General features: G+C 41.4%; 1 protein-coding gene across 1 annotated transcript; it reads right to left on the bottom strand.

Annotated features, from left to right (window-relative positions):
- Positions 1-2,618: 2,618 nt before the first annotated feature.
- Positions 2,619-24,012, bottom strand: NAF1 (nuclear assembly factor 1 ribonucleoprotein). The gene is made up of 8 exons (XM_063135116.1): positions 23,387-24,012; positions 22,329-22,452; positions 17,627-17,723; positions 11,189-11,271; positions 9,063-9,223; positions 7,248-7,299; positions 5,276-5,378; positions 2,619-3,569 (listed from the first exon to the last, which is right to left on the bottom strand). The coding sequence occupies exons 1-8, from the start codon at positions 24,010-24,012 to the stop codon at positions 3,145-3,147; spliced, it is 1,671 nt and encodes a 556-aa protein (XP_062991186.1). The 3' UTR covers positions 2,619-3,144.
- Positions 24,013-25,286: the final 1,274 nt, after the last annotated feature.

Genomic DNA, 25,286 nt, shown 5'->3' with positions numbered 1-25,286 from the left:
CAAGACAGGTGAGGAATACTTATGAAAGGAAGGCTACTTGTCTCTAATGGAGGTTCTTTAAGAGGGTATCTGTGCAGTAACACATATGGGTTCTGTGCCTGCACAGAGCAAAACTCAGAACCTTCTAGGCTAGGTGAAAAAAGTTTTTTGGTGGGAGGCCCAACTCTATGCTACAGAGTACACACTCAGTGGCATAACGCTGTTCTCACTCATTTCTTCCTTAAGAGACTACTACAGCAGTCTCTATATGGGGAGGTGCCAGTGCAAGAATTCACTAGAAAAAGACAGCAGGTTGCATGACTGTACAAATGACCAAAAAGCCACAGTTATAGGTAAGCAATTTGTTTTTCTTATTTGCCGTCTCTGTTTATAGTCTTACATAGGTCACACGATCACTGAACTCAGCTCATCCAAAAGAAGCATCTGTTTGAGCCCAAATATCTAGACTATAGTCTCTGATGAATACTGAGAAGAGTACCACAAATACAGTTCAAGAATGGAGATACCCCTGAGGAATGCCATGTACAAAGCACAGGAAATCAGAAACTAAAGCACAGGCTACTGATAGACAAGACCTAGAAAGCTGGGTCAGCATCCCCAAGCCATTCAACGAAACCCCATAGCAAATGGAGATGAGGGTCAAAATGATACCCAGCTGTTTAATCAATGTAAAAGGTCTAGCTTGCCATACATCCAGATATGCAGGAACACTCCATACATCCAGAGCATGCCGAACACAAGAATTAGAGGAGTCTGATCCCTAATTTCTCCCCCACAGATATATCCAATGATCTGGGTCCCTCTGGACTCCAGAGAGGCCTGTTCAGGCTCAGGTACCCAAAGAGGAAACATGCGTTGAGAATTTGTTCAGGATCAGCCGCAGAGAGATTGCTGCTTGAGTGGCACCAGGCTAAGCAGAAGCAGTCTCCAGGATGGGCTGGCCAGCTCCAAAACACTGGTTTATCCTTGCATGCGTTTTGTCTCTGCCTTCACTTCAGTGAGGAAGACAACTTAGCCTTGGACTTTTGCATCTGGTGAGCCAAGGAGTCATCTCCAGTCACTACCAAGCCAGTAAGCACCAAAGTCACCACAATCATGTCCAACTTTACGACTGGGACAAATCCCACAGCAGACGGGAGCTTTGCTTCGCTACAGGGAAGACCACCATGGCAGTCGTCGTTGGATCAAAAAAGGCAGACTCAGCTATCAGTAATAAGTGTGACAGAACTGGTAAATAGCAGCCAGTGAAACTCTACCTTGGACCACTAAAACGGCTAGCTCCAACAAAGTCATCTGAAGAACCCCAAAATCAAAGCAGATGTAACAGAGAAGAGAAAGGACTAAACGCCTAGCTTTTCACCTTCCTCTGAGGGAAGAACAAAGAAGCCCCATCTGATACAATCATTGCAGTGGTCAAGTAAATGAGGGGAAAGTGGGGCCCTTGTCCCTTTGACCATGCATCCAAAGGTCAACCCCCCAAGTATCTTATCACCTAACCCTAAACCAGGCTTGGCAAACCTCCATCCCACGGACCAGATGCAGCCTCAGGGGTTCCCCATCCAGCCTGCAAGCTTTTCCATCTATCCATCCATCCAGTAGAGGCTATTTAAAGGCAATTAAACTTTAAATACCCTGCATAGAATTGAGCAGTGCTTTTGCAGGCATGAGACTATTGCACTGGGGCTTACTCCTTATTCAACTGACTTAGAATTGAGCTGTGACTTGCATGATTTGTAGGAAGAAGTCCCAATAATTACAACTGTCCTTGTCCCCACCTGTGCCCTTAGCATTATCCACTGCTGTCCTGCCACAAGATCCTTTAAAAACTAAAATTGGGCCTCCAACTTCTCTGTGTAGGTGCAGAACCCATGAGCAATCGCAGAGACCAGGAAGAATTGTAGTTGTTAACTATGTGGTCACAATTTGAACAAAGTGTGTGTGTGTTTGGGGGGGGGGGGTGTCTTCAATTTTATATAAGGCAGAAAGGCTGCAAGTAAAATCTAATATTTAGGTTTTTTTCTTGAACAATCACATTAAGGCACTTAAGTCTTCCAAAAATCACACGTAGTATCACCTTTAGATGCTGAAATGGATTTACTAGTAATCTTAAACTGACTAGACAAGATTTTTTTCCAATGAGCTCATAGGATAAAACTACATCTTGCTGTATTATATATTAATAATGTAGAACAAAAATATTCATTCAAGTTATTTATTCCTCCTACAGCTTTCTATGTCACTTAGTCAGAAAGGTCAAATAAGCGTTTAAATTCGACTAAAAAAAGATCAAACAGGCTACTGCTGCCATTATAATCCACTATTCAGGTGCTAAACACACCAATGTTAAAAATCCCGTTCAAAATTGAAGTATTAAGCATATGCCCACTAACCTTGGTAGGATTAAAAACTGCTTCGCTTTTTTATTTTATGAAGTGGCATTCATTTACATAGAGGTGTGAGAAGAGAGACTGGCTCTGGTGCTGTGCAGGATAATGAATCCTTCGTCAGGAGCAAATGTTAACACTTTTTCTGTGGAGCGTCCTCATCGAAAGCTGTTTTCTCTATCTAGAAAGCTGACAATACCATTAAAGATTCATTATCCTGCACAGCACCAGAGCCAGTCTCTCTTCTCACACCACTTAGTGGTGCTTTTTCTCCTTTTTTTATCATATTCATTTACATAGAATCATGAACGGATACACTGAGCATATAATCCGATGTATTACATTTACTCTTGCTGGACAATATTTTTAACCACCAATACACCTCAAATAGAATTATTTTCTTTTATCACACTGCCAAATACATATTAGTTTAGATCTGCTGCTCTAGAAATAATGTAAAGATTTACAATAAAAATTTTGCTTCCAACAACTTTTATTGTAAAAGTATAAGAAATATATCCATGTTTAAATCTTTCTATTATTTAAGTGTACAATATAAACCACTAAACATTCTATTAACAGTTCTCAAAAAAGATGTACACTTTGATTTATTACAAAATACTCATTTAACTTTATATTTTTGAACATAATTGAAAGTCTCACCCACCCCACCAAAAAACATGAAAAATACAAAATATACAACATTCAGGTAGAAACTTGATCGTTTCCAGATCACTGAGAGGATTAAAATACAACCTAACTAAGGTGGAGGAGCAGCAGATGGAGGTGGTAATGGAGGCGGAGGCGGTGGTGGTAGAGAAAGCAGTGACAACAATGGGTCATAAATATTCTGAGTACACCCACGAGGCCATCCCCATGTTACAGACGGAGGTGGGAAATTTGCTTCATTACTAACAGTTTCAAATGATGGGGGGGGAAAGGAATATTGATGTCTCCTCAGACTCTCTTGCCTCTGCTGCTGACAAAAAGCTGAAGGGCTCCGCAGTTCTGAATAGTCAGAGGAGTAACGTTGTCGAGTCTTTGGTTGTTGTCTAAAGAAACGTGGAGAAGCAGATGAATGAGGAAATCTACTCCTTGAGAAAGTGGGGTTAGGTTCTCCCCTACATCCACTTGAATAATCCAAAGGATATTGTTGTCTGGGCTGATAATTAACTCCATTCTCATCTAAAGAAAGAGAAAACAAATTAATGGCATTTGATAATTCATGGTCATTGTTGGAACAAGTCTGTTGTCTGCAAAGAGGATGCCTTTAATATCACGTTTTCTAAAAGCGTACTAGTGGCAGAGCTCTAAAATTGAAGCCCTATCACTCTTGGTCTCCCTCACAGTGCCCATGTTGTCAATGAAGAGAAGATTGAGGGGAGACATGAGAGCACTCTTCAAATACTTGAAAGGTTGTCACACAGAGGAGGGACAGAATCTCTTCTCGATCCTCCCAGAGTGCAGGACAAGGAATAATTGGCTCAAGTTAAAGGAAACCAGATTCAGGCTGGACATCAGGAAAAGTTTCCTATTAGAGCAGTATGACAATGGAACCAATTACCTAGGGAGGTCGTGGGCTCTCCCACACTAGAGGCCTTCAAGAGGCAGCTGGACAGCCATCTGTCAGGTATGCTTTAAGGTGGATTCCTGCACTAAGCAGGGGGTTGGACTTGATGGCCTTATAGGCCCCTTCCAACTCTACTATTCTATGATACTATTTATTTAAGCTACTTCTATACCAGGCAGTTTAAACTAAAAAAATGATATAATATAAAAATCTATATAAAAACAATATAACACAATAAATACCTTAAAAATTACAACAAAAACAGTAAAACAGAGCAGTGTCATAATTGTTTAAAAGTCAGGGAAAGCCAGAGTGAGCAAATGCATTTTCAAGAGGCATTTGAAGCTCACCACAGTTTCTATTTCTTGAACCATACATGTTGCACATTATATTTTTAACTATCAATCTCTCTCCATCTTTTTTTCTTAAAATTTACAGCTTGTGCCACTAAAATACAGGGAAGACCCAGAAGGAGATGAGCATCCAATTCAAGTCACAAAGGAGAGAAACTTTTTTTTGCAGACACTTTTTTCTGCAGACACTTTTTTCTACCATCTGAAGAAGGCCTTAAAATAAATGACAGACTGAAATGCATCAGGCTTCTCATCTATAAATCCATTTTGCATCATGAGAACGCGTTTCTCTCTTTTGTGATCTAATACACAGACCATTTGACTAGAAAGCCCAGCGGAAATCAGTGAAACCATATGAGGGTTAGGACTGGAATGACGTTTGATGGGAGAATTAAGGTTTGTTGATGGCTCTAGAGAATCCAAGGGTGAACCCTGGAAGAAAAAATGAGAAGTCCAACACAACTGTTTTGGACTTCATTGTTTCATCCAATGAAATCTTTTCTTTCATGTATGCAAGCCCTGCAGGTTGTCAGAGACAAGAACATTACAAGTAACAAGGACAACTAATAGTCTAGTCCAATCTATGCCCTGTGTCTTCAAGCAGTACCTTGAAAAATGTCAAATTCCCCCACATGTTATTTTATCTACTGTCCTATGATATGTGACCTAATGTCACTTTTCTTGCAAAGGGCTAGGAACATTTAACCCACATCATACTGCTTGGCACAATAGAATTACTGCTTACTTCAAGCTTACACAGCTTAAAAAATTGTTCTCTTCTGCCCCCACAGATGCATTCTTTCTACTGTGTATAAAAACAATATTAAGCGTGAAAGGCTCTGACATACAACAGCTAAAGTTCCCAATGAATTATACTGATACAATAATCCACAAATGAAATTGGCCTTTTGAGCTTTTATACTTGGTTTGAAAGTCAACATTGAATTTCTATACTAGCAGCTACTTACTAGAATTCTCTTGCTGTGATCTGAACTTCTTTCTTCTTACATTTTGAGATTTCTTCTGCTGCTTGGCTGCTCTCTCTTTTTCATCATCACTAAATTCTAAAGCCTAAATAAGAAAACGTAAGTAAAAAACTGGCAACTAAACAAATACCAATGCTTCCATTTCACCAGCTATCACAGCAAGCAACAGCACGGAGCTTGAAGGTTCAATCATTCACCTAATGCTTTGAAATACTGGTTGACATTCAATAGTGCATTGATAGAAAGGTGTTCCTGGAAGTTAACGTACCACTACTGCCTTCTCCAGAGCTTCCCAAAATGCTACAGAAGGTTGCGAGACCTGCTTGAATGGGGTGGCTGTAGCAGAAATTTGAGAAAGAAGTGGGGAATCCTCCCAAAACAGGTGGCAATGCCCTCTGTAGGCAGAGCTCCCATGCAGAGGTTCAGGGAACCCTCTTTCCCCTTCTCAGCCACCCATGTCTGTCTGTCTGTCTCTCTCACACACAAACACACAATATATACACAGAGAGAGAGAGAGTTCAGGAAGGTCTGCCAATGCTGGTGCATAACATTTAGGGAGTGGGAGGCTCAAAGGAAGGAATTCCAGGAAGATATTTCCCCAGTGCAAAATTGGATGTCACCCACTATTACTATTGCCTTTATTAGCATTACTATCCTGTTTTTAATAGCCATTCATAAGTAAAAAGAAACAAAAGCAATGATTTTCTTAGGATTCCAAGTACAGAGTGATTTAACTAGTCATGTAACTTTCCTTGCCTTATTATTTAAACTAAGTGGAAGTATTTTGAAACTGGACAAAGATCTGCTTCGTTATTGAATACATAGTTATTCAGCATATATCCTTCATTCAAGGTGCCGGTTTTAACCTATAAAGCCTTACACGGCTTGGGACCACAATACCTGACGGAACGCCTCTCCCGATATGAATCTACCCATACACTATGCTCAACATCTAAGGTCCTCCTCCAGGTGCCTATCCTGAGGGAAGCTCGGAGAATGGCAACCAGGGAGAGGGCCTTTTCAGTGGTGGCCCCTCAATTATGGAATGACCTCCCTGATGAGGCTCGCCTGGCGCCAATATTGTTATCTTTTCAGCACCAGGTGAAGACTTTTCTCTTCTCCCAGGCATTTAACAGCATATGCTGAGTTTTTTAACTGACCCCAGAAGAGTTGTTTTTAAATGGATATTGTCTGTTTTTCTTTATATTTTATGCTTTTTATGGTTTTAAATTCTGTATATTTCTTTTTAATGTTCACTATTTTTAACTTTTGAAAAACCGCTCAGAGAGCTTCGGCTATGGAGCAGTATATAAATGTAAATAATAATAATAATAATAATAATGATGATGACGACGACGACATGCTATGGACTATGGCTTAGATCCTACTTTCCTACGGGAGTTCATATTCATGGACCAGAGCTCTCCCACCTCCCACTTCCTTCTGAAGCATTGTGAAAAATCTATCCTTTGAGAATGGTAAGAGATATGGTGAAAAGGGCTGAAGAAAGGGGAGAATTGGTGGGAATCGCCCCCTCCCTTGTGTGAATCAAGGAGGAGCTTCGAATCAGGACAACATAACTTCTTACTAAAGATGAATGAATTTTAAAACCTTTCAGACTAAAAATAACTTTACTTTCAAAATCAGCATTCAAACAAACACGGAAACACGGAGCTAAATAACTCAAATTGGTTCTTGAAAAGAACCAAAGATGCTGACAAGATATACACAGTCCTATCTCTAGAAGCACAGTGTCTAACTACAAGGGACTGCTCAGACAATCAAGTGTCAAAAGAGATTCATTTTCTGAAGGTAAAAATTGAACTCAACACCAGATACCTGCCAAGTGATTTTCTGCATATAATATTCCTTTAAATAAACCGAAAGTGCACTTTAAATTGGAACCACTTAGAGACATTCAAGGGAAAAATCAGTACAAAAAGGATGTGCTTACCTCAGGGGGTGGCTCTTCATCATTCTTCCACGATGCATCAGATCCTCTATCTCTAGAAGATGAGACAAAGTGGATGTCACCCACTATCGGATACCACAATCGTTAAGAGCACAAGCCGAAAGCCAATGGTTAAAATCAGCTTTGCCACAAATTTACTAGGTGGCCTTAGGCATTCAGCCCTAGAGCTTCCATCTTCAATACAGACCAACCTTACAGGACTGCTGTAAGAGTTAGAGACAGCATATATGAAATAGTTTGAAAACTTGGGATGCACTGTATCAATGCTATGTATTATGTAACAGTAGTTTTGAGCATGACACAGAGCATGTCAGAACTGTCAAGTCTGAATTATACTCTACAGACTTTGTACAGTTTAGAGAAGTGCATGTGGAGTAGCACAAGAGAAGGCACAGGTAGGTTTTAAAATCTGAGAGGCCAGGAATTTTAGTAACCTTTAAATCAAATTTTAAATGCCTAAGAGTGCAATCCAATGCCCCTCCAAGAGGCAGGAAAGAGGGTGGTTCTGTGGGCAGGGAGGGGACTGGGGAGCCCAGGTTACACCCTATCCAGAGACCTCCACAGCCTCCTTCCCTCCCCCTCTGCCACGCCTGTTACATTGCAGAGTGGGAGGCATGGCAGAGGCAAGGATCACCTCCGCCAGGCCTCCTGCTCTGCCCTGGATACTCGTAAGCCTCCCAGTCCATACGACTGCACCCTTTATTACTTATTTCTTTATTCACACTGAAACTGAGGGATAAGGAATGTGAGTCAAATTAATATATGCTGTTGATTTCTAAATGCTTCTTTTTCTTAGGAGTTGAAATATATTCAGATGCCTAAGAGTGTGACACATAAAACATTTGTTAAACCAAAGTCAAAGCAATATGAGTTAAAATGAAGCATGGCGATGCACAGTCACCTTAAAGTACAGAATGGGCCGGTTTGCACAATCAAAACAAGCCACAGTGGGGTTTTTGTGAGCCAATCTTCATAATCACTACCCACCTGGCTTTTTGTTACCAAATCTGCATAACCACCACCAACCTGCAGCTTATCATAATATCCAAACCCAAGAGATACGGCTTTTTGGATGGTTGAACAACCTCAAAATAACCCTACAACAGCCCATGGGTTATTTGAAGGTTAACCCTCAACAATGTTCAGTCAACATAAGCCACTGGGTATGCTGGATATGTACCCAGCACGCATTGCACAAAATACAATAGGATCAGTTCACATTTCATATTAAACCACCCTCTGAAATCCTCTGCAGGTGAATGCTGTATCTATCATCAGACAAGGGTGGATCAACAGAGAAGACTTTGAAAAATTGTAGCTTCTTCGTTTTAGAGTGGATTAGACACCCTTCCAGGAGAGGACATAAAACCAGGTTTAAACTTCTGACTGAAATAATTTCAATGCAAGTAGATTTTTTTCATAAGAGAACCTAGATCCCAAAAACTGGCTTGTGCTCATGAATTATTATTTTGAATCCTCTGAAGACAATGTTAGGCAATTAAAAAGTAAAAGCCTTCAGAGCAACGAGAGCGGACTCTTCCCATACCAAAAGCATAGCTAAGAGGAAATCTTTAGAGAGGAACAAAATGAGAATCTCAAGAGTCATTCAAATGAAAAATCTGTATTAGCACATAGAAAAGCTCATTTATATACAGAGAACTGGAAGTGCATGAAGACTAATGACTAGCTTTAATAGCAAATGTATATCTAAGCATGTTGGAAAGCATCACTAAAGACACTCTTCCGGGAAAGTATTGAGGCATTCAAGAAAAAACAAATTTTAGAGTCTAGACTTACTGTTTTAATTTTTCTGGAAATATATACTGGGTGAAGCTTTCAACCGATGGAGCAAAATACACAGGATCATGCATTTTAATACCTTTAGATTCAATATGTTCAGGACTGTTAAACTGTATCACATAAAACGGATGCGACACAGGACCAAATACCTCAAAGATCTGCAAGACAATGCAAGTTAATAGCTTAAAAACAAATTCTATAATTACAATACCACGCTTGGGGGGCAAAGTACTGTGAGGCACCCAACACAAAATACTGTAAATGTTTTCCTCTAAGTTCTAAAACAGCCTTAAGTGCAGTATCCATAGAAGTACTCCAGGAAAGATGTTTTTGAGGACGTGATTATTTTCCATATTAAAAAGTTGAAGAATGTCTCCAACAAAGTGGACAAAGGTTTTTGAAACACGTGGGTTCTTTTTAGAGGATATATTCACATGCACAGTTCTGACCTAGTTGAGCTATAAAAGCGGGTCCACATTTTTATGAAATGTTAAGGGTGTAAAAACTACCAAAGACAATCCTTACTGAGCATCTGGCCCACCAGTTATAAACTTTAACTATTTCTACAAGAGAAAAATCCGGTATTTTATAAAGTAACATCCTGTTCAATTTTATATTGATCAAGATGCTGTACAAAGGAGGGGTTCACACTGTGCGTGTTTTAAAGAAAGAAAGAAAGAAAGAAAGAAAGAAAGAAAGAAAGAAAGAAAGAAAGAGGTCTATTCACCCATAGTATTTGTGCCAGTCACAATCCAGAAAACTGCACAACCACCATGTAGGCCTACGTGTAGCAGCAGCAACAGCAGCAGCAGCAGATGATGATGATGATGCACCTAAAATCTAGGATGTCTATCTGCTTTCTAACCTTGTTTCTTTCTGGCATGGCAAAACATTTCTATTTCAGATGGCCTTTTTACATTAACCGGTTACAGTCATTTTAACTGTAGCTAACTGCTTCTTCTGTTCTAGGATCATACTGCTGTTCTTATTTATATAATTGACCTTTTTTTTTTTTTTTGGTCTTTTGTAAGTTTCATCTACTGCTAACTTCTAATTATGCATTACTATAATTTGCTCACCTTTCCCACCTTGAATGTTTACAAAGGCAACACAAGTTCATATAGAAAAACATTCAAATTAGCGTAGTACTAGAATGCCCTGCCAACAGGCTCACAACCTAAAACAGACAAATGAACTTTCAATCTAGTTTTTACCAGCCTAAGTTCCTGCTCCACATCACGGCAAGATATTTTTGCAAACCACATGAGCACATGAAGTATCTTTCAAAAGGTTGCTCTCTATTAAGGATGTGCACAGCACCCCCGCCTCGCCGGCTGTTTCAGAGCTGAAGCCCCGATTTGACTTGGGCCGCTTCAGGGCTTGCCCACCTCGCTTCAGTACTGAACCCAAAGCGAGATTTGGGCCCCCCGAAGCAGCTCACCGTTTGCAGGGTTCCTGAGTGCCAGACATGCAGCAGGAAGCCCAAGACAGCTGGGTGCAAGTTTGAATGGGAGTCCATTGGACTCCCAACTCCCCCCTCCCTCCCTGCCCGCCCCCTCAAACCTGAAGAACTAAGGGAAATGACCCTTTACACCCGCTGCAGTTTGCAGCCATAGAGCTATTAAAAAAAGAGCCCCCATGAGAGTTCAGCTATCAGGTAAGAGGACGCATGGCAAGCTAAGTCCTGGCACCAGCAGGAGGTGACCGGGGAAGGAAGGGAGGGAGAGGGAGCTCAGTCCGAATGAGTCCAATGGAATCACCCGGACTCACAGCCTGCCTTGCACCAGCTTTCATGGGCAGGCAGAGTGGCCCAACACTTCCCTGAATCGGCCCAAGGTGCTCTAAGGCTTCAGTATCAATCTGCTTTGTCTTCAGGCTGCCTTGGGCCAACCTGGTACCACCTTGGATTCAGCTCGAGGTGGTGCACAGCCCTACTCTCTTAATACCTTGGTAATCCCTTTACGCTAGTAACATTTGTACCTCTTCAGTTTTATATATGCCAACTCCACTTAATCCTTTTCAAATCCAGTAGCAATAGATATGCAAAACTACACAGAAATCTATCACACACAGAGTGCAAAGCCAGGACTGTGACATAGGCAAAGAATTTGCAAATTGCTCACCTTTCCTACTGAATGACGATCTTCTTTGAAAAGCACAGTTTCTTCATTCACTGGAGGAAGCCCTTTCTGTGACTCAATTATTACTAAAAAGAAATTATAATAACACTGAAAGATCTTTTCAAATCATTTTTAAAGGCTAAAGAGGACTATAGTTTAAGTCTCATGATTCTACAAGCCTCATGGCCAAAATGAACAGAACTGCTATAAACTATAATATTGATCTATACCTACAGTGATGGGTAAAACATGTAATTAATGTCAGAACTCAGCTTTCAAGCAAGGAAGCAAACTGGCAAAAGCTTATGTTTGCTTATATCACAACATTTCTATTTCAGAATTATAAAGGGAACTTTCATAAGATACACCAAAACTACAGGCTCACTTTGTCCAAAAATACACTATATAATATACAAGTCATCAATACTAACATTTTCTTAGGCTTATGAAATTTGTGGCCTACTTTTGTATGTGCTGGCAGCACTACAACAACACAGGACAACACAGTTTGCACTGTATAGACCTTGCATGAGTCACACACTGGAGAGCATGGTAAAGGGAGGGGGGGAAGAAAGGGAGAGAAAGGGTCATTCACATGAGAGGGCAAGCCATAAACATCTCAGAAGAAAGGCTGGCAGCAGCACCGTTTTGAAGGTACTGTGATCAAACAGTTGGGAGACAATGACCTGGTTCACATGTAATGACAATCCATCAGTCCTGCACAAGTGAGCACACTGTCTCCGGGCACCCACATTTTCTGTTTTACAGCACAACCCACAATTAGTCCGTTCGTAGGTGGTGCAGCATTTTGTGTGAACCTGGACCTCTGGATATTTAGGGGCTAAACAAACCAGTGGTTAACTCATGGTTTGTTGTTGGGTTAACCACTGGGTTGTTTAGCCACTAATCAACCCAGTGGTCCAGGTTCACATGTCGCACTGTACAACCTAAGAATAAGCCAAACGTGGGTTGTGCTGTGAAGCAGAAGAGGCAGGCACACTGCACGCAGCACGCCCACTCTCTCCCACTTGATCCCGACAACCCATCAGTTCCCAGGCATACATCATGTTTTCTGTTAGCGCGTTACAGTTATTTATTGCTACAAATTAAGATAGTTGCTACAAATTGCTAACAAATTTGATATTGCTACAAATTAAGACCAAAGTTTAGCATTGTAATAGATAACTATCATATTGCTGTAACTCTCCATTAACCATGACACTGACTAGGATGGTATAATTGAAGAGTCACAAACCAGAAGCTTCAAAAAGAACACATTACTTCTACTATTATGACACTTTGTTATAGAACTAAATAGCAATGCTATCAATCTTGGATATCATGCTAAAGTGTTAACTGGCTGTTAACCTGTTTACCTATTATGAACTGTTCTGACAAATAGACTTCACTTTTAACACCTCAAGTGCATGGAACACTATGTTAAAAAGGGTCATTTTCTAAAGAAAAAACTTGCACATAGCACAGATGATTTGGATATTATTTAATAAAAATGTTAATTACTCCCAATTATCCAGCAAAAAGTCTAACGTTCACTGCTATGGAAGCAAGAAAACGTGTTTGCAATATTAATAGAAATTCATTTCCTGAAAGAAAGTCATGTATCTTCAGTATAATGTCCAATTAAATATTCCCTGTCAGACAGTCCTTCACAAACTCCAGAGAACACCAAAACAGAGACAGCCTGACACAGCAGATAGCAAGAAGAAAATCTCTTGCAATAGGGTTTGGACAGCACCAGGCTTGTTAGTGGAGGAGGGGGAACAGCAGGAGACTGGTAATGGCCTTCCTCAGTTCTCAAACCCACTTCTCTCAAAAGCCTGTAATGCGTAGAAATACAATAAGACATCCCCCCTCAAAGCCTGCAGCTATAAGCAAACCATAGTACTGGTGTATAGCTTTTTGTAATGAGTTATGGAGCAACTTTTTTTTTACTTAGTCACATTAATCAAATATCTACTTTAAACATATTAATTCAAAAGCTTTTAACGTTAGCACTCCCATTTTAAGGTTATCCTTTTCCTCCTAGCAGCAGGAATATTTTATACTACCAGCCTATTCACTCTGAAACTACTACCAATAATGAGTGGGGTTTTGTTTTCTCCTATGCACTATATTAATTTAATTGAAGATAGGAATATTGGATAAAATTTGAACCAAAAAGAAAAAGGCTGTGCTTAAATGCATATTTGTACTAATTACACTGACTCAAAGTATCTTATAAGACATCACATTTGTACTATCCGCATTTGTACTATGATTCTACTTGCAATATTTTTCTTACTTTTAGTCGGGATTACATGGCAACCAACTCAAGCTTAATGAAGTAGTTTGTGTTTAGAAGAAAGAACTATAATTCATGTCTTATGTCTTTGAAAGGACTAGAATAACTAAAAATCTATTATGAGCAGAATGACTCCATTAGAAAACCAAGACTTACAACAAAAACAACATTTGGGGAGAAATATGTCCTACTTCATCGATGGGGCTTAACTTCATGGAGAATACACACAGGACTAGCCTTAGGAGATTCGATGTGGCAGGCTGATGACTTCTTTGTACCATTTCAAGAAAAGAAATGACAGGCAGTATCAAGGGAAACGGAGGCCAGAAAGGGGAGCCAATGCCTCAAAATGGTAGTCTAAATATAGATATACTGAAAACTATATGCCAAATGCACTGATCTTTCCTGAAGGGCAAGAAGATGTACTGTAGTTGTTCATTCAACCCGTGTTACTTCAAACCAAACATGGTAATGTGCTTTGAATTAATTATCACATATAGCAGGGGTGCTGAATCAGCCACTTGGGATTCCCCAATATATGCATGTTTTCCCCCATTCTAAAACTGTTGAAGAATTTCTCCTAATGCTTATTTACTGGCAAGAAGAACTTTAAGCTACATTTTGTCCCCATCTTCTTTTGCCTTCAGTCACCTTTTCTTCCGCTGCTCCCAGACTGTGGAATGGCCTGCCGGAGGAGATTCGTCAACTTGACAGTCTTTTAGAATTTAAAAAAGCAATAAAGACTGATCTATTCCAGCAGGCCTATCCAGTGAAATTTTAGAATGTTTTCAGGATGTTTTAATCATGTATGGTATGTTTTAATTCATTTTAATGTGTATTTTATATCATGTTTTTATACTGTTTGTTTTACACTTTGAATTGTTTTAGTTTTTGTGAACTGCCCAGGGAGCTTCGGCTATTGGGCGGTATAAAGATGCAAATAATAATAATAATAATAATAATAATAATAATAATAACAACAACAACATGAAAGAGGTTCAACACCCCTGTTGTATAATATACTTCCCAATAAATGTCTCCATTTCTGGCACCATTTTAAAGCTTTGCCTATTCTTCTTGTTTTGCGCCCTGCACCAGACTACAATTGAGGGAACATGTGATGTCATGTTCCCCCTTGAATAAACCATCCCTACATAAAGAAAACTAGATGCAAGGGAAAAGGGTAAAATCCTTCATTCCAACATTAAGTTTTCAATGTGCAGGGAATGTTTGTAGGAGCATTCAATCATTTCCGCCTCTACCTGCACTTTGAAGTTATATAGCTTAGACACAGCTTTACAGATTCAGCAAGACTTTTGGTTGCAAAAATATTTACCACAGCAAGAACAATACAAAGGCGAAAAAGCCCATTTTTCCCTGTGTTTTAACTTTGTGGGATACAAATTGGTGTTTTTGACAACATTCCTAAAATTAGACAGCCATCTCAGGCATGGCGAACTTTGTTTGCCTCTAATCTTTTCATTGGGGTAAGGGAGATTTTCATTTGGCTGTACAACATGGCTTAATATATACATGGTAGCATACAATGCTGCCCACAAATTAGCACAACAAGCAATAAAGAATTTTTGAAACAAATGAAAAGCCAGTTTTCAAAATGGGGCAGGCAGAAGAGGTCGCAGAAGGGAACTCCAGTGACCTGTTCCATCCCAGAAATGGCTGTTTCCACTCATTCTGGGGTTATTTAGGAAGCAGTAGATTCCTATTGTGCTACTGGTTAGTCCCGTGGATGCAACACAACAAGCGAACGCACAGCGTTGAATACTGCCAACATGCTACCAAAGGAAAAGGATTTTATAGCCAATCTCATAATCCTATGAGGTGTGTCTTAGTTACATCATATTATCTGCTCTTGTCCAACTCTAGCTGCGCTTCTGAAATTACCTCTCGGGCAGGTTCCAGATGGTGATGCTTGGGGATAGCTGCTCCTCAAAAAGGAGCTGCTGTGTGGCGTACCGCAAGGTACCATTCTTTCCCCAATGCTATTTAATATTTACATGAAGCCGCTGGGAGAGATCATCCGGAGGCATGGGGCAGGGTGCTATCAGTATGCTGATGACACCCAAATATATTTCTCTATGCCTTCGACAACAGCATCAGCTATTGTGTGTGTCTCCTCTGAATGAATGCTTGAAGGCGGTAATGGGCTGGATGAGGAAAAACAAACTGAAGCTGAATCCAGACAAGACGGAGGTGCTTGCTGTCAAAGGCCACAACCTGGTTTTGGAAGTGTGTCAACCGGTTCTAGATAGGGTTACACTCCCCCTGAAAGACTGTGTTCGCAGCTTGGGGGTGCTTCTGGATCCGTCGCTCCAAATGACAGCCCAGATAGATGCGACAGCCAGGAGTGCCTACTATCAGCTTCAGCTGACACGCCAGCTGCGCCCCTTCCTAGAGTTGGAAGACCTAAAGATGGTAGTGCACACACTGGTAACTTCAAGGCTTGACTTCTGAAATGCACTCTACATGGGGCTACCTCTGTGCCTAGTCTGGAAACTTCAATTACTCCAAAATATAGCAGCCAGGCTGGTCACTGGTACACCTAGAGGTGACCACATTACACAAGTTTTAAAATCTCTTCACTGGCTGCCGATTAGTTTCTGGGTGAAGTACAAAGTGTTGGTTATTACCTTTAAAGCCCTACATGGTTTGGGTCCAGGCTACCTGCGGGATCGCCTTCTCCCATACAATTATTATTATTATTATTATGTATTTATATAGCACCATCAATGTACATGGTGCTGTACAGAGTAAAACAGTAAATAGCAAGACTCTGCCGCATAGGCTTACAATCTAATAAAATCATAGTAAAACAATAAGGAGGGGAAGAGAATGCAAACAGGCACAGGGTAGGGTAAGCAGGCACAGGGTAGGGTAAAAATAACAGTATAAAGTCTGCGCAACAATCCGCCCCACACACTCAGGTCCTCTGGGAAGAATCTACTTCAGCTAGCAAAAACTAGATTAACAACTGTTACCCAGAGGACCTTTTCTTCCGCTGCCCCCAGATTGTGGAATGGCCTGCTGGTGGAGATTCATCAACTTGACAGTCTTTTAGAGTTTAAAAAAGCAATAAAGACTGATCTATTCCGGCAGGCCTATCCAGTGAAATTTTAGAATGTTTTAAAGATGTTTTAATCATGTGCGGTATGTTTTTAATCACTTTTTAACATGTATTTTATATCATGTTTTATACTTTTTTTATATACTTTGAATGGTTTTAGTTTTTGTGAACCGCCCAGGGAGCTTCAGCTATTGGGTGGTATAAAAATGTAATAAAATAAATAAAAATAAATCACTTTCAACAAAACAAAGGCTAACCCGATGCCCACAGTAAATACGAGAACATTAGATCACCAACATGTAATTGCTTATTTTGTGAATCACTAAAACCCTGTTCAGATGACACGCTAAGCCACGGTGGTTAAGCATTTTGACCTAAACATTATGGCTTAGCTTGTCATGTGAACCATTCCTAACCATGATGGCTACATAACCATGATTTAAACTTGCTCACTAATCATCCATTGCACAACGATCAGCAGCCTAACCATGGCTTAGTGTTGTCTGAATGGGCCCAATATGGAATATTACTTAGCATTGCCCTCTGGGAATGGAAACCTGATGGCACTGTTAAATAGCTCATTATTTAATGTTAAATAGCCCATTCTCTGGATATACCCATTTCCATGCAATGGGCTTTATTATTGTCAACTGGAAGGAAAAATAGGAATTCTCAAAGGAAGAGAATGTTTCGGGCATTGCCTAAAGACCTATAATGCATTTCTGAGGAGAAAAAGGGGCATAAATTGCAACAATTTTGGGATGGCTGTGTGAGACAGAGTTGATGTATGAATGTGTGAAAGAATAGAAGGGGATGGAAAGAGAGAGAAGGTTCGGTTAAGTATAAGAATACTGCTGAGTGAAACCAAGGACAGGTCTAATAGAGTTTCTGCCTATCCTATTGCACTGAACTGTACAACACCTCTAGCATCCACACACTTAATACTATACCACACTGATTCAAAAATAAAGCAGCAAACTATCCATTAAATGACATAAATGGAAAAAAGTTGTTTTCATGAATAAAGGAAAAAAACACCTATTCCTATCTTGCTTACCTAGATGCTCAATGATGCTGGAAACTTTCCCAAATGACATCAATTCAACAGATTCAGGTAGAATTATTATCAGATCTTCGACAGGAAGAGGATCCTGCTGGTTAAGTAATTTTCAAGTTTCAGTTTCATGCTAAGGTACAAATCCTACTGCTTCCCGCCCTGAATAATCCATTTATAGTTAAATGTGATATACTTGCAATCTCAAATTCCAATTTATTGCTCATCAGCAAACCACTGTCAATGTTCATGAACTCTGCATGTGGACATACACTGCGTCCAAGGGAAGGCAAAGTACACAACGGGCTCTTCAGATAGTAGTTTTCTCTCCAAATCCCCAGAATTAGCAAAAGCTGTGCATGCACAGTATCCTCATGGCACTTGACCACTCTGTCAGTAGCATGAGTAGCTGAAGGAAAGTAAACAAGTCACTACTTGCTTCCCTTTTAGTCTAGGGCTGAATGCGGGGCAAAGCATGCTTTTATGTGCAACATGTAGCTTAACATTTGTTAATGACCCAGTTCGCATGACACAACAGCCCAGTGTAACCTGACACTTGTTAATGACCCAGTTCACTTGACACAACAGCCTAGTGCAGGGGTTCCCAAACTTTTTCAGGTAACCGCCCCCTTGGTTCCACAAATTCATGCCCAGTACCCCCTACCCTACACTATAAAAATCTTTATTCAGAATAGCGGTTTTCAACGACGCACTAAGGAAGATAACAATAAAATTCAGAACAGTAACAATTAATTGAATATTTATTCAAAATCCAATTACATTTTTTTAGTTTATTCAATTAAACATAATTGCTGAACTTGATCCAATGATATCATCTTTTCAAAGTCAGAGAGTCACTTAGCAAGAATATTAGATATCACATTTAGTAACTAGGTAGAGTACCTAACTATTCTGTAAATTCTTTATGTGATGGGCTTGATGAAGTGATACCAGTTTCCCAATGTCTGGTTTAAAGTCACTTAATATGAGTCTTAAATCACCACGTTTAGTAATCTGGAGTCTATTTCTTTGCTTGGAGAGAAGTAGGCAGACCACACTAAAACCACGTTCTACCAATTATGATGTTGGAAATGCAACCAGGAGCTTCTGAACCACTCTCCATAGTGCAGGATAGCGATCAGAAATTTCCTTCTGTAACCAAAACTCCTGGTACGATTTCTTAAACTTTGGCTTCAGCTCATTGTCATTTTGTACCTCAATTAGTTCTTCTTCCACCACTCCAACTTCCTCAATATCTGAAAATAGATTTATCACCCAGTCTGGAATTTCCATCATAAGAAGATCCTCGAATCGCTCAGACATATGCAACATATTCAAATGGTCACAATAAACGTGCAGATCGTCATCTTGTATACCGCCTTTCTGTTCTAGCTCAGACAAGCTCGGAAATTGGTATAGCTCGCGACGGCCTATATTGCACTTGAGTAGAGTTAACTTTGCAATAAATGTAGAAACGACAGATTTGGCCTTAATAAGATTGGTGTCATTTCCTTGCAACTGCAAATTCATTGCATTGAACTTTGCAAATAGTTCAGACAAATAAGCAATGTCATGCCTGATTTCTTTGAGGTCATTACTGAGCAAAGCATTTGTACCTTCAAAAAACTCCACAACATTGTCAAAAAGGTTGTAAAAGCATCTCAGTTTCCTTTTGATAGCCAACGAACTTCAGTATGAAGCACCAAATGTTCAAAGTCTTCATCATTCACAGCACAGAGCATCCGGAACAGTCGATCATTGAGAGCCTGGGCTTTAATTTTATTCACTGCAGTAATGACAGTGTGTAATGAATTGTGTAGTCAACCACTGAGGTTTTTTGCAACCAGATGTTGGTGATGAATGACACAGTGAATGGTAAAGATATTTGGCATTGATTTTTTCAAGTAAGCAACACACCCACGGTAGCGACCAGTCATTGATGGTGCTGCATCAGTTGCACAAGCAAGTATGTTATTAAGTGGAATTTCCTTTTCTTTGAAGTACTCCTCAACCACACAAAATATTGACTCGCCTTTACTATCGGTTTTTAGTTGCCTTGCAAATAACAACTCTTGAGCCAAACTCTCGTCTTTTATAAAACGCACATAAGTGAGAAGCAAAGATTCACTGCCTGGTAAAGTTGTAATGCAAATTCTGTTGTCCTTAGTGTGCTGCACAGTATATCTTCCACATTCTCAGCCATTTCATCTATGCGTCTTTGCACTCAATTGTTGCTGAGAGGAATTGTCTTAATTATATCATGTGGTGGCTTATGCAAAACAGTACTCAGAACCTCACTAACTGCTGGTAGGATGAGTTCTTCACCAATTGTATGTGGCTTTCCTGATTTAGCAATCAACAATGAGATGTTGTATGATGCACGCAAACCATCAGTTTGTTGTGAAGCATTGTGAATCATGTTTAACCGTGTTGGCCACTTTTGAAATTTGTCACGAAGTGATTGAAAAAAAGTTAAGTTCTTATCTGCCTTGTCAGGATGCGCCTTCTTTAAATGTTCTTTCAGTCTGGAAGGCTTCATTACTTCATTAGAAAATACCTTTTCACATAACAGGCACGTTGGCAGCTGCTGGTTTGTTGGTGCTGGTATAAATCCATACTTAAGATATCCCAAGCTATAATGTCTACATTTCTTTTTTGATTTTCCTGCTTCTGTCATTTTTATTCTAATCTAAAACAAAGAATTTAATCATTAAATATTATTGGAATAATGTCAAAATAAGTGTGCAAGCTTAATTAAAATCACCAAAATGTAAATAAATAGAAGAGATGTCGATGGTGGTTGTATTGTACCCGGTTCTGATTTAATATTCTTTTAAGACATTTAATTGTATAAAAAAATCATAATCAACAGGTTCCCTCCCCAATCTCATGCATGCCTACTTAGAAGTAAGTCTCACGGAGTCCAATGGGGTCAGGGAGGGAGGGGATAACGGTGGCGGCAAGCCCCGTGCTAAGGAGCGCCCGGCGGGGCCAAAATGCTGCTGCAAGAGAACGCATGTGCTTAAAAAGCAGGTCAATCACAGCAGTATACTAACTTTAAAAAAATCTCCATTTTTTGCAAACCTCTGCTAGGAGGAGGCACTCTGAGGAGGGCCTTAGATGATGAGTGCAGTATATTTGGGTAGGGTCATGCCAGGAGAGGCGCTCCATCAGCCCAAGTTGTCCAGAGCCATGTTGCCAACAAGACCCTCCTCAATCCACACCTGTATTAATACCGTTTAAGAAGAGTCCTTTTAAGAGTGAATTAAAATGTTTCAAAGGGGCACAGCACGGCCCCTTTTTCATTCTCAGCTGCTCAGCTCCTCCGCCCGGCTGCCGCCACCACTGCTCAGCCCGGGCACCCAGACCATCAGGATCCAGAGGAGCACGGCCCCTTTAAATGGGAAGCACCTGGCCCAGGCTTGTCGAGGGAGGGAGGGAAAAGAGAGCAAACACCTCTGTTTGCAGCTGGTGTGGCGGGACACACCAAGCAGGATATGCCTCTTCATTAGCGTTTTGGTGCTTTTGAAACATTTAAATTCACCGTTAAAAGGACTCTTCTTAAACAGTATTAATACATGTGTGGATTCTTCCCCTATATGGCTTGGGACCAAACTACTTTCTCCCATAAAAATGTACCTGGGTTTTAAGACCTTCTGGAAAGGCGCTTCTCAGAAAAGACCACCTTGAGCGCCCCCTGCTGCCCCTTTGCCTCTTAACACCTCCCTATGCAATCCCACCGTCCCCAAGGGGCAGTACCACCCACTTTGGGAACCACTGGCCTAGTGTGATTTAATTTAATCACAGGGGTTGTTGTGTTGTGCCAGGTGCCCTTTTTCTATGGTGCCTGCAGTCTTGCTTGAGGTGGTTTGCAGTGTCATACGAACGCAACAGCATGGGTTGTTTAGGGGGTAGACCACCCTCAATTAACCCTAAAACAAGCTATGGATTGTCTACCCCGTTAAATAATGCACAATGTTGGGTTCACACAACATGGCAAGCTACGAGTGCACCACCACCACTGTATGCATATTCTAAGTGTCGGCTGGCCTGCTCTAAGCCAAGCTCCATGGGGAATTAACCCACAGTAGCTTAGTGTTACATCTGAAAAGCCCCATTAAGTTGGGAGCGAAGATTAGCAAATGAAAAGGGGCGGGGGAGAAGGTAATGAAATCCAAAGAAATGAGTCCTTCCAGCCTAGTTTCTGATCCCAAAAGGAAAATGGCCCTTATGTAATTGTAGCTCACAACCCCTTTCTGGTGCAAGAAAAATTGTTTCAGCAACTTCTTGTAGGATTAGAAAATGTAAAATAGTCATAAGAAGCTAAGGAAAGCTGGAGACTGACAGTTTGTCCCACTTTATGTAAGTAGGAATTCAGGTGAGGGCAGAACTAGATGTCTTCCACTCACCAATTCTCCCCTGCAAATGTCTACCCCCAAGGCTATTTGCAATTGCCATTTTCCCAACCACCTTCCAAGCCTGAATAAGGAGAATGGAGCCTTGGTACAGACATTTGCACAAAAGAATCAGCAAACATAGGAGGATTTACGCACCCTTCACTCTCAACATTCCCCCTTTTTTAAATATCCCTCTGACCACAAATTCCTATTATCTTGACAAAAGCAGGTTTGGATCATGCAGTTCCCGAAGTAGCATCTAATGCTACCCAATAATTCTATAAGAGAAGAGTATCAGATATACTTACTTCAGACATCCCACCTTTTTTTCTAATAGAACAGTAATTTTCATTCTTATGTTGCTGATCATCATCTTCAGACAGCATTGGAAGACAGGAAGAGGAGGAGGATGAAGATGAACTGTCTGTATCACTGTGCAAGAGTGAAATTTTATTTTTCAACATATATCTTGTCATAATTCTTCCCAAAAAAAAAGCCTCAGGGAAGAAATTACTGTATAATGGGAAAGAAAAACAGATGTGTAGCCGAGAGGACTTTTATAACAATAATCACAGGGCCACAGACTTTGGCTGCCTTTGGTAGCTTACTAAAGTTTATGCCTGCAACTAAGTGAGAACAAGGGTTTTCGTTCTTTGAAATTAGGAAAGCCTTGTTTTTGTTGTTGTTTTTAAAGTTGGTAACAAGGGAAGCAGAACAAAACTCTGCCCGTTTTATTGAGTGGACAGCAAACTATACAAGATAGAGAACAAGTAACTTGTATCATTTTTCTCTATATAAATGTGCAATTGCAGAACTGGAAACTCAAAAAACTTCTCTAGAGTTGCTTTAACAAATAAAATTAAGTCTCCAGTGTTACAACGTCTAAAAAGTTAAGCATAGCTGAATAACACATACTGTAGCGCATAATGCATGTTTTCCTTTACTAATTCCCTATTAGTCTGAACCACCAAGTGCCTGGATGGCTGACTTCCCTGCAATAACTTCTGAATCGTGATGCTTGCACCCTTGTTCTGATACTCATATGCCACCTGGCCTTACTCTGCCAACAGCTGCAAGAATGTGATGCTGCAAAAACAAACTCTGCCTTTTTCACTGAGTGCACTGTGGGATTTAAGTGTAGCGATGAAATACATCATGAGCTTGCATAGTACTTTTAGTTAATACAGTGGCTTTCACATTAAATGCAAACACCCCACATACATCCCCGCCGCCACATACATATACACACACACACACACACACACACATCTGAAAATAACGGGAGGGGAGGGGGGAGAAGAGGGAAATAAATACTCCCTGCCCCGATGAATATACAAGGGTGGTACTGGGGGAGGAAGTTACCCACCTTTCCGTCTCAGAATCCGATTCCGGGGGAGCTTTGCCGACTTCCACTGCCGGCGCCTTCCCAGTCTCTAGGGCCGCCGGACCCGAGCCGCCATCCAGCCCTTCACCCTTAAGATCGTTGCTCGAGTTCAGAAAGGCAACGGAGGAGGAGCTGCTGGAACCGGGGGCCGACTTTTCTTCCACTTCCCCGACTGGGCCGGACTTGCCTCCGCCTTCCGCAGGGTCCTGGCGGGGCTTCTCACCAGGCTCCCCTCCCGCCCCAGAGCCAGGCCCGAGCGGAGGCGGCTCCCCTTCCACCGCCGCGTCCCAAGAGCCGGGCTCCGCGGTGGCCAGGGCGGGGGGCTCCACCGGGCCCAGACAAAGGCCGGGGGGTTGCGCGCGTCGCTCTTCAACATCGCCTCCGGCAGGCGCGGCTCCAGTGGGCTCCGGTTCCGCAGGAAGCCCCTGTGAGGGCGCGGGGTCCCCCGCCAAGCGGCCCTCAGCGCCAAGCGCGGCTCCTTCCTCACCTTCCTTCAGGACTGGCCCCGGTGGGCAGTGCGCGGCAGAGGTGGGGCTGCCCTCAGCAACGACGCTCAGCGTCTGCAGCCGCTCCGTCATTTCCCACCCCGCAACGCCGGAGTAGTCCATGCCGCAAGCGCCGCTTTTCTCTCCACGCGCAGCAACCGCAGCCCCACGCGCTCGCCCGCGACACCACTTCCGGCCTCGTTGCCTCTCAAGGGGAATGGCTCGCGGGGACACTCTCTAGGACTTCATTTTCGTATCTGCCCAAGCGCCGCTTCCCACTGTTGCCACGCCCACAGGCCCTATCGGCAGTCTCAGTGTTCCCCAGCATGAGGGATTCTGGGAGCTGTAGTCCAACACAGAGGTGTCTGGGGGTTCTGGGAGCTGTAGTCCAACACTTCTGAAGGGCCTCAGGATGGAGAAGGCGGGCTATCTAGTTATGTGCACTCAGCACCTGGTGAAATTCCCTCTTCACCACAACAGTTAAAGTTACAGGAGCCCTGCCCTCTTGACCAGATACAAAAGAGGGCAGGGCTCCTGTAGCTTTTAAATGTTGTGTTGAAGAGGGAATTTCACCAGGTGCTGCATGCATACAAATGGCATGTGCTGAAACCCCCTTTTCTATGCAACTCTTAAAACAGTGGTTACCAAAGTGGGCGGTGGGATTGCATAGGGGGGGGGGGTTAAGAGGCAAGGGGTCAGCAGGGGGGCGCTAAGAGGCAAAGGGGCGGCAAGGGGGCGCTCGAGGTGGTCTTTTCCATACCAGGAGTTTTGGTTACAGAAGGCAATTTCTGATCGCTATCCTGCACTATGGAGAGTGGTTCAGAAGCTCCTGGTCGCATTTCCAACATCATATTTGGTGGAATGTGGTTTTAGTGTGGTCTGCCTACTTCTCTCCAAGCAAAGAAATCGACTCCAGATTACTAAACGTGGTGATTTAAGACTCATGTGAAGTGACTTTAAACCAGACATTGGGAAACTGGTATCACTTCATCAAGCCCATCCATCACATAAAGAATTTACAGAATAGTGACTTTAGTACCCTAGTTACTAAATGTGATATCTAATATTCTTGCTAAATGACTATCAGACTTTGAAAAGATATCACTGGATCAAGTTCATCAATTATGTTTAATTGAATAAATAAAAAAAATGTAATTGGATTTTGAATAAATATTCAATTAATTGTTACTGTTCTGAATTTTATTGTTACTATCTTCCTTAGTGGGTCATTGAAAACTGTTATTCTGAATAATGATTTTTATAGTGTAGGGTAGGGGGCACTGGCATGAGTTTGTGGAACCAAGGGGGCGGTTACTTTAAAAAGTTTGGGAACCACTATCTTAAAAGATACAGGAGCCCTGTCCTCATTTTCATATGGTCACCCTAGATCCTGGAGG

The sequence above is a fragment of the Elgaria multicarinata genome, chromosome 10 (assembly GCF_023053635.1).
Source record: "Elgaria multicarinata webbii isolate HBS135686 ecotype San Diego chromosome 10, rElgMul1.1.pri, whole genome shotgun sequence".
Taxonomy (NCBI): domain Eukaryota; kingdom Metazoa; phylum Chordata; class Lepidosauria; order Squamata; family Anguidae; genus Elgaria; species Elgaria multicarinata.
Note: the sequence above shows the minus strand (reverse complement) of the source record. Positions and strands in the feature narration are given on the sequence as shown.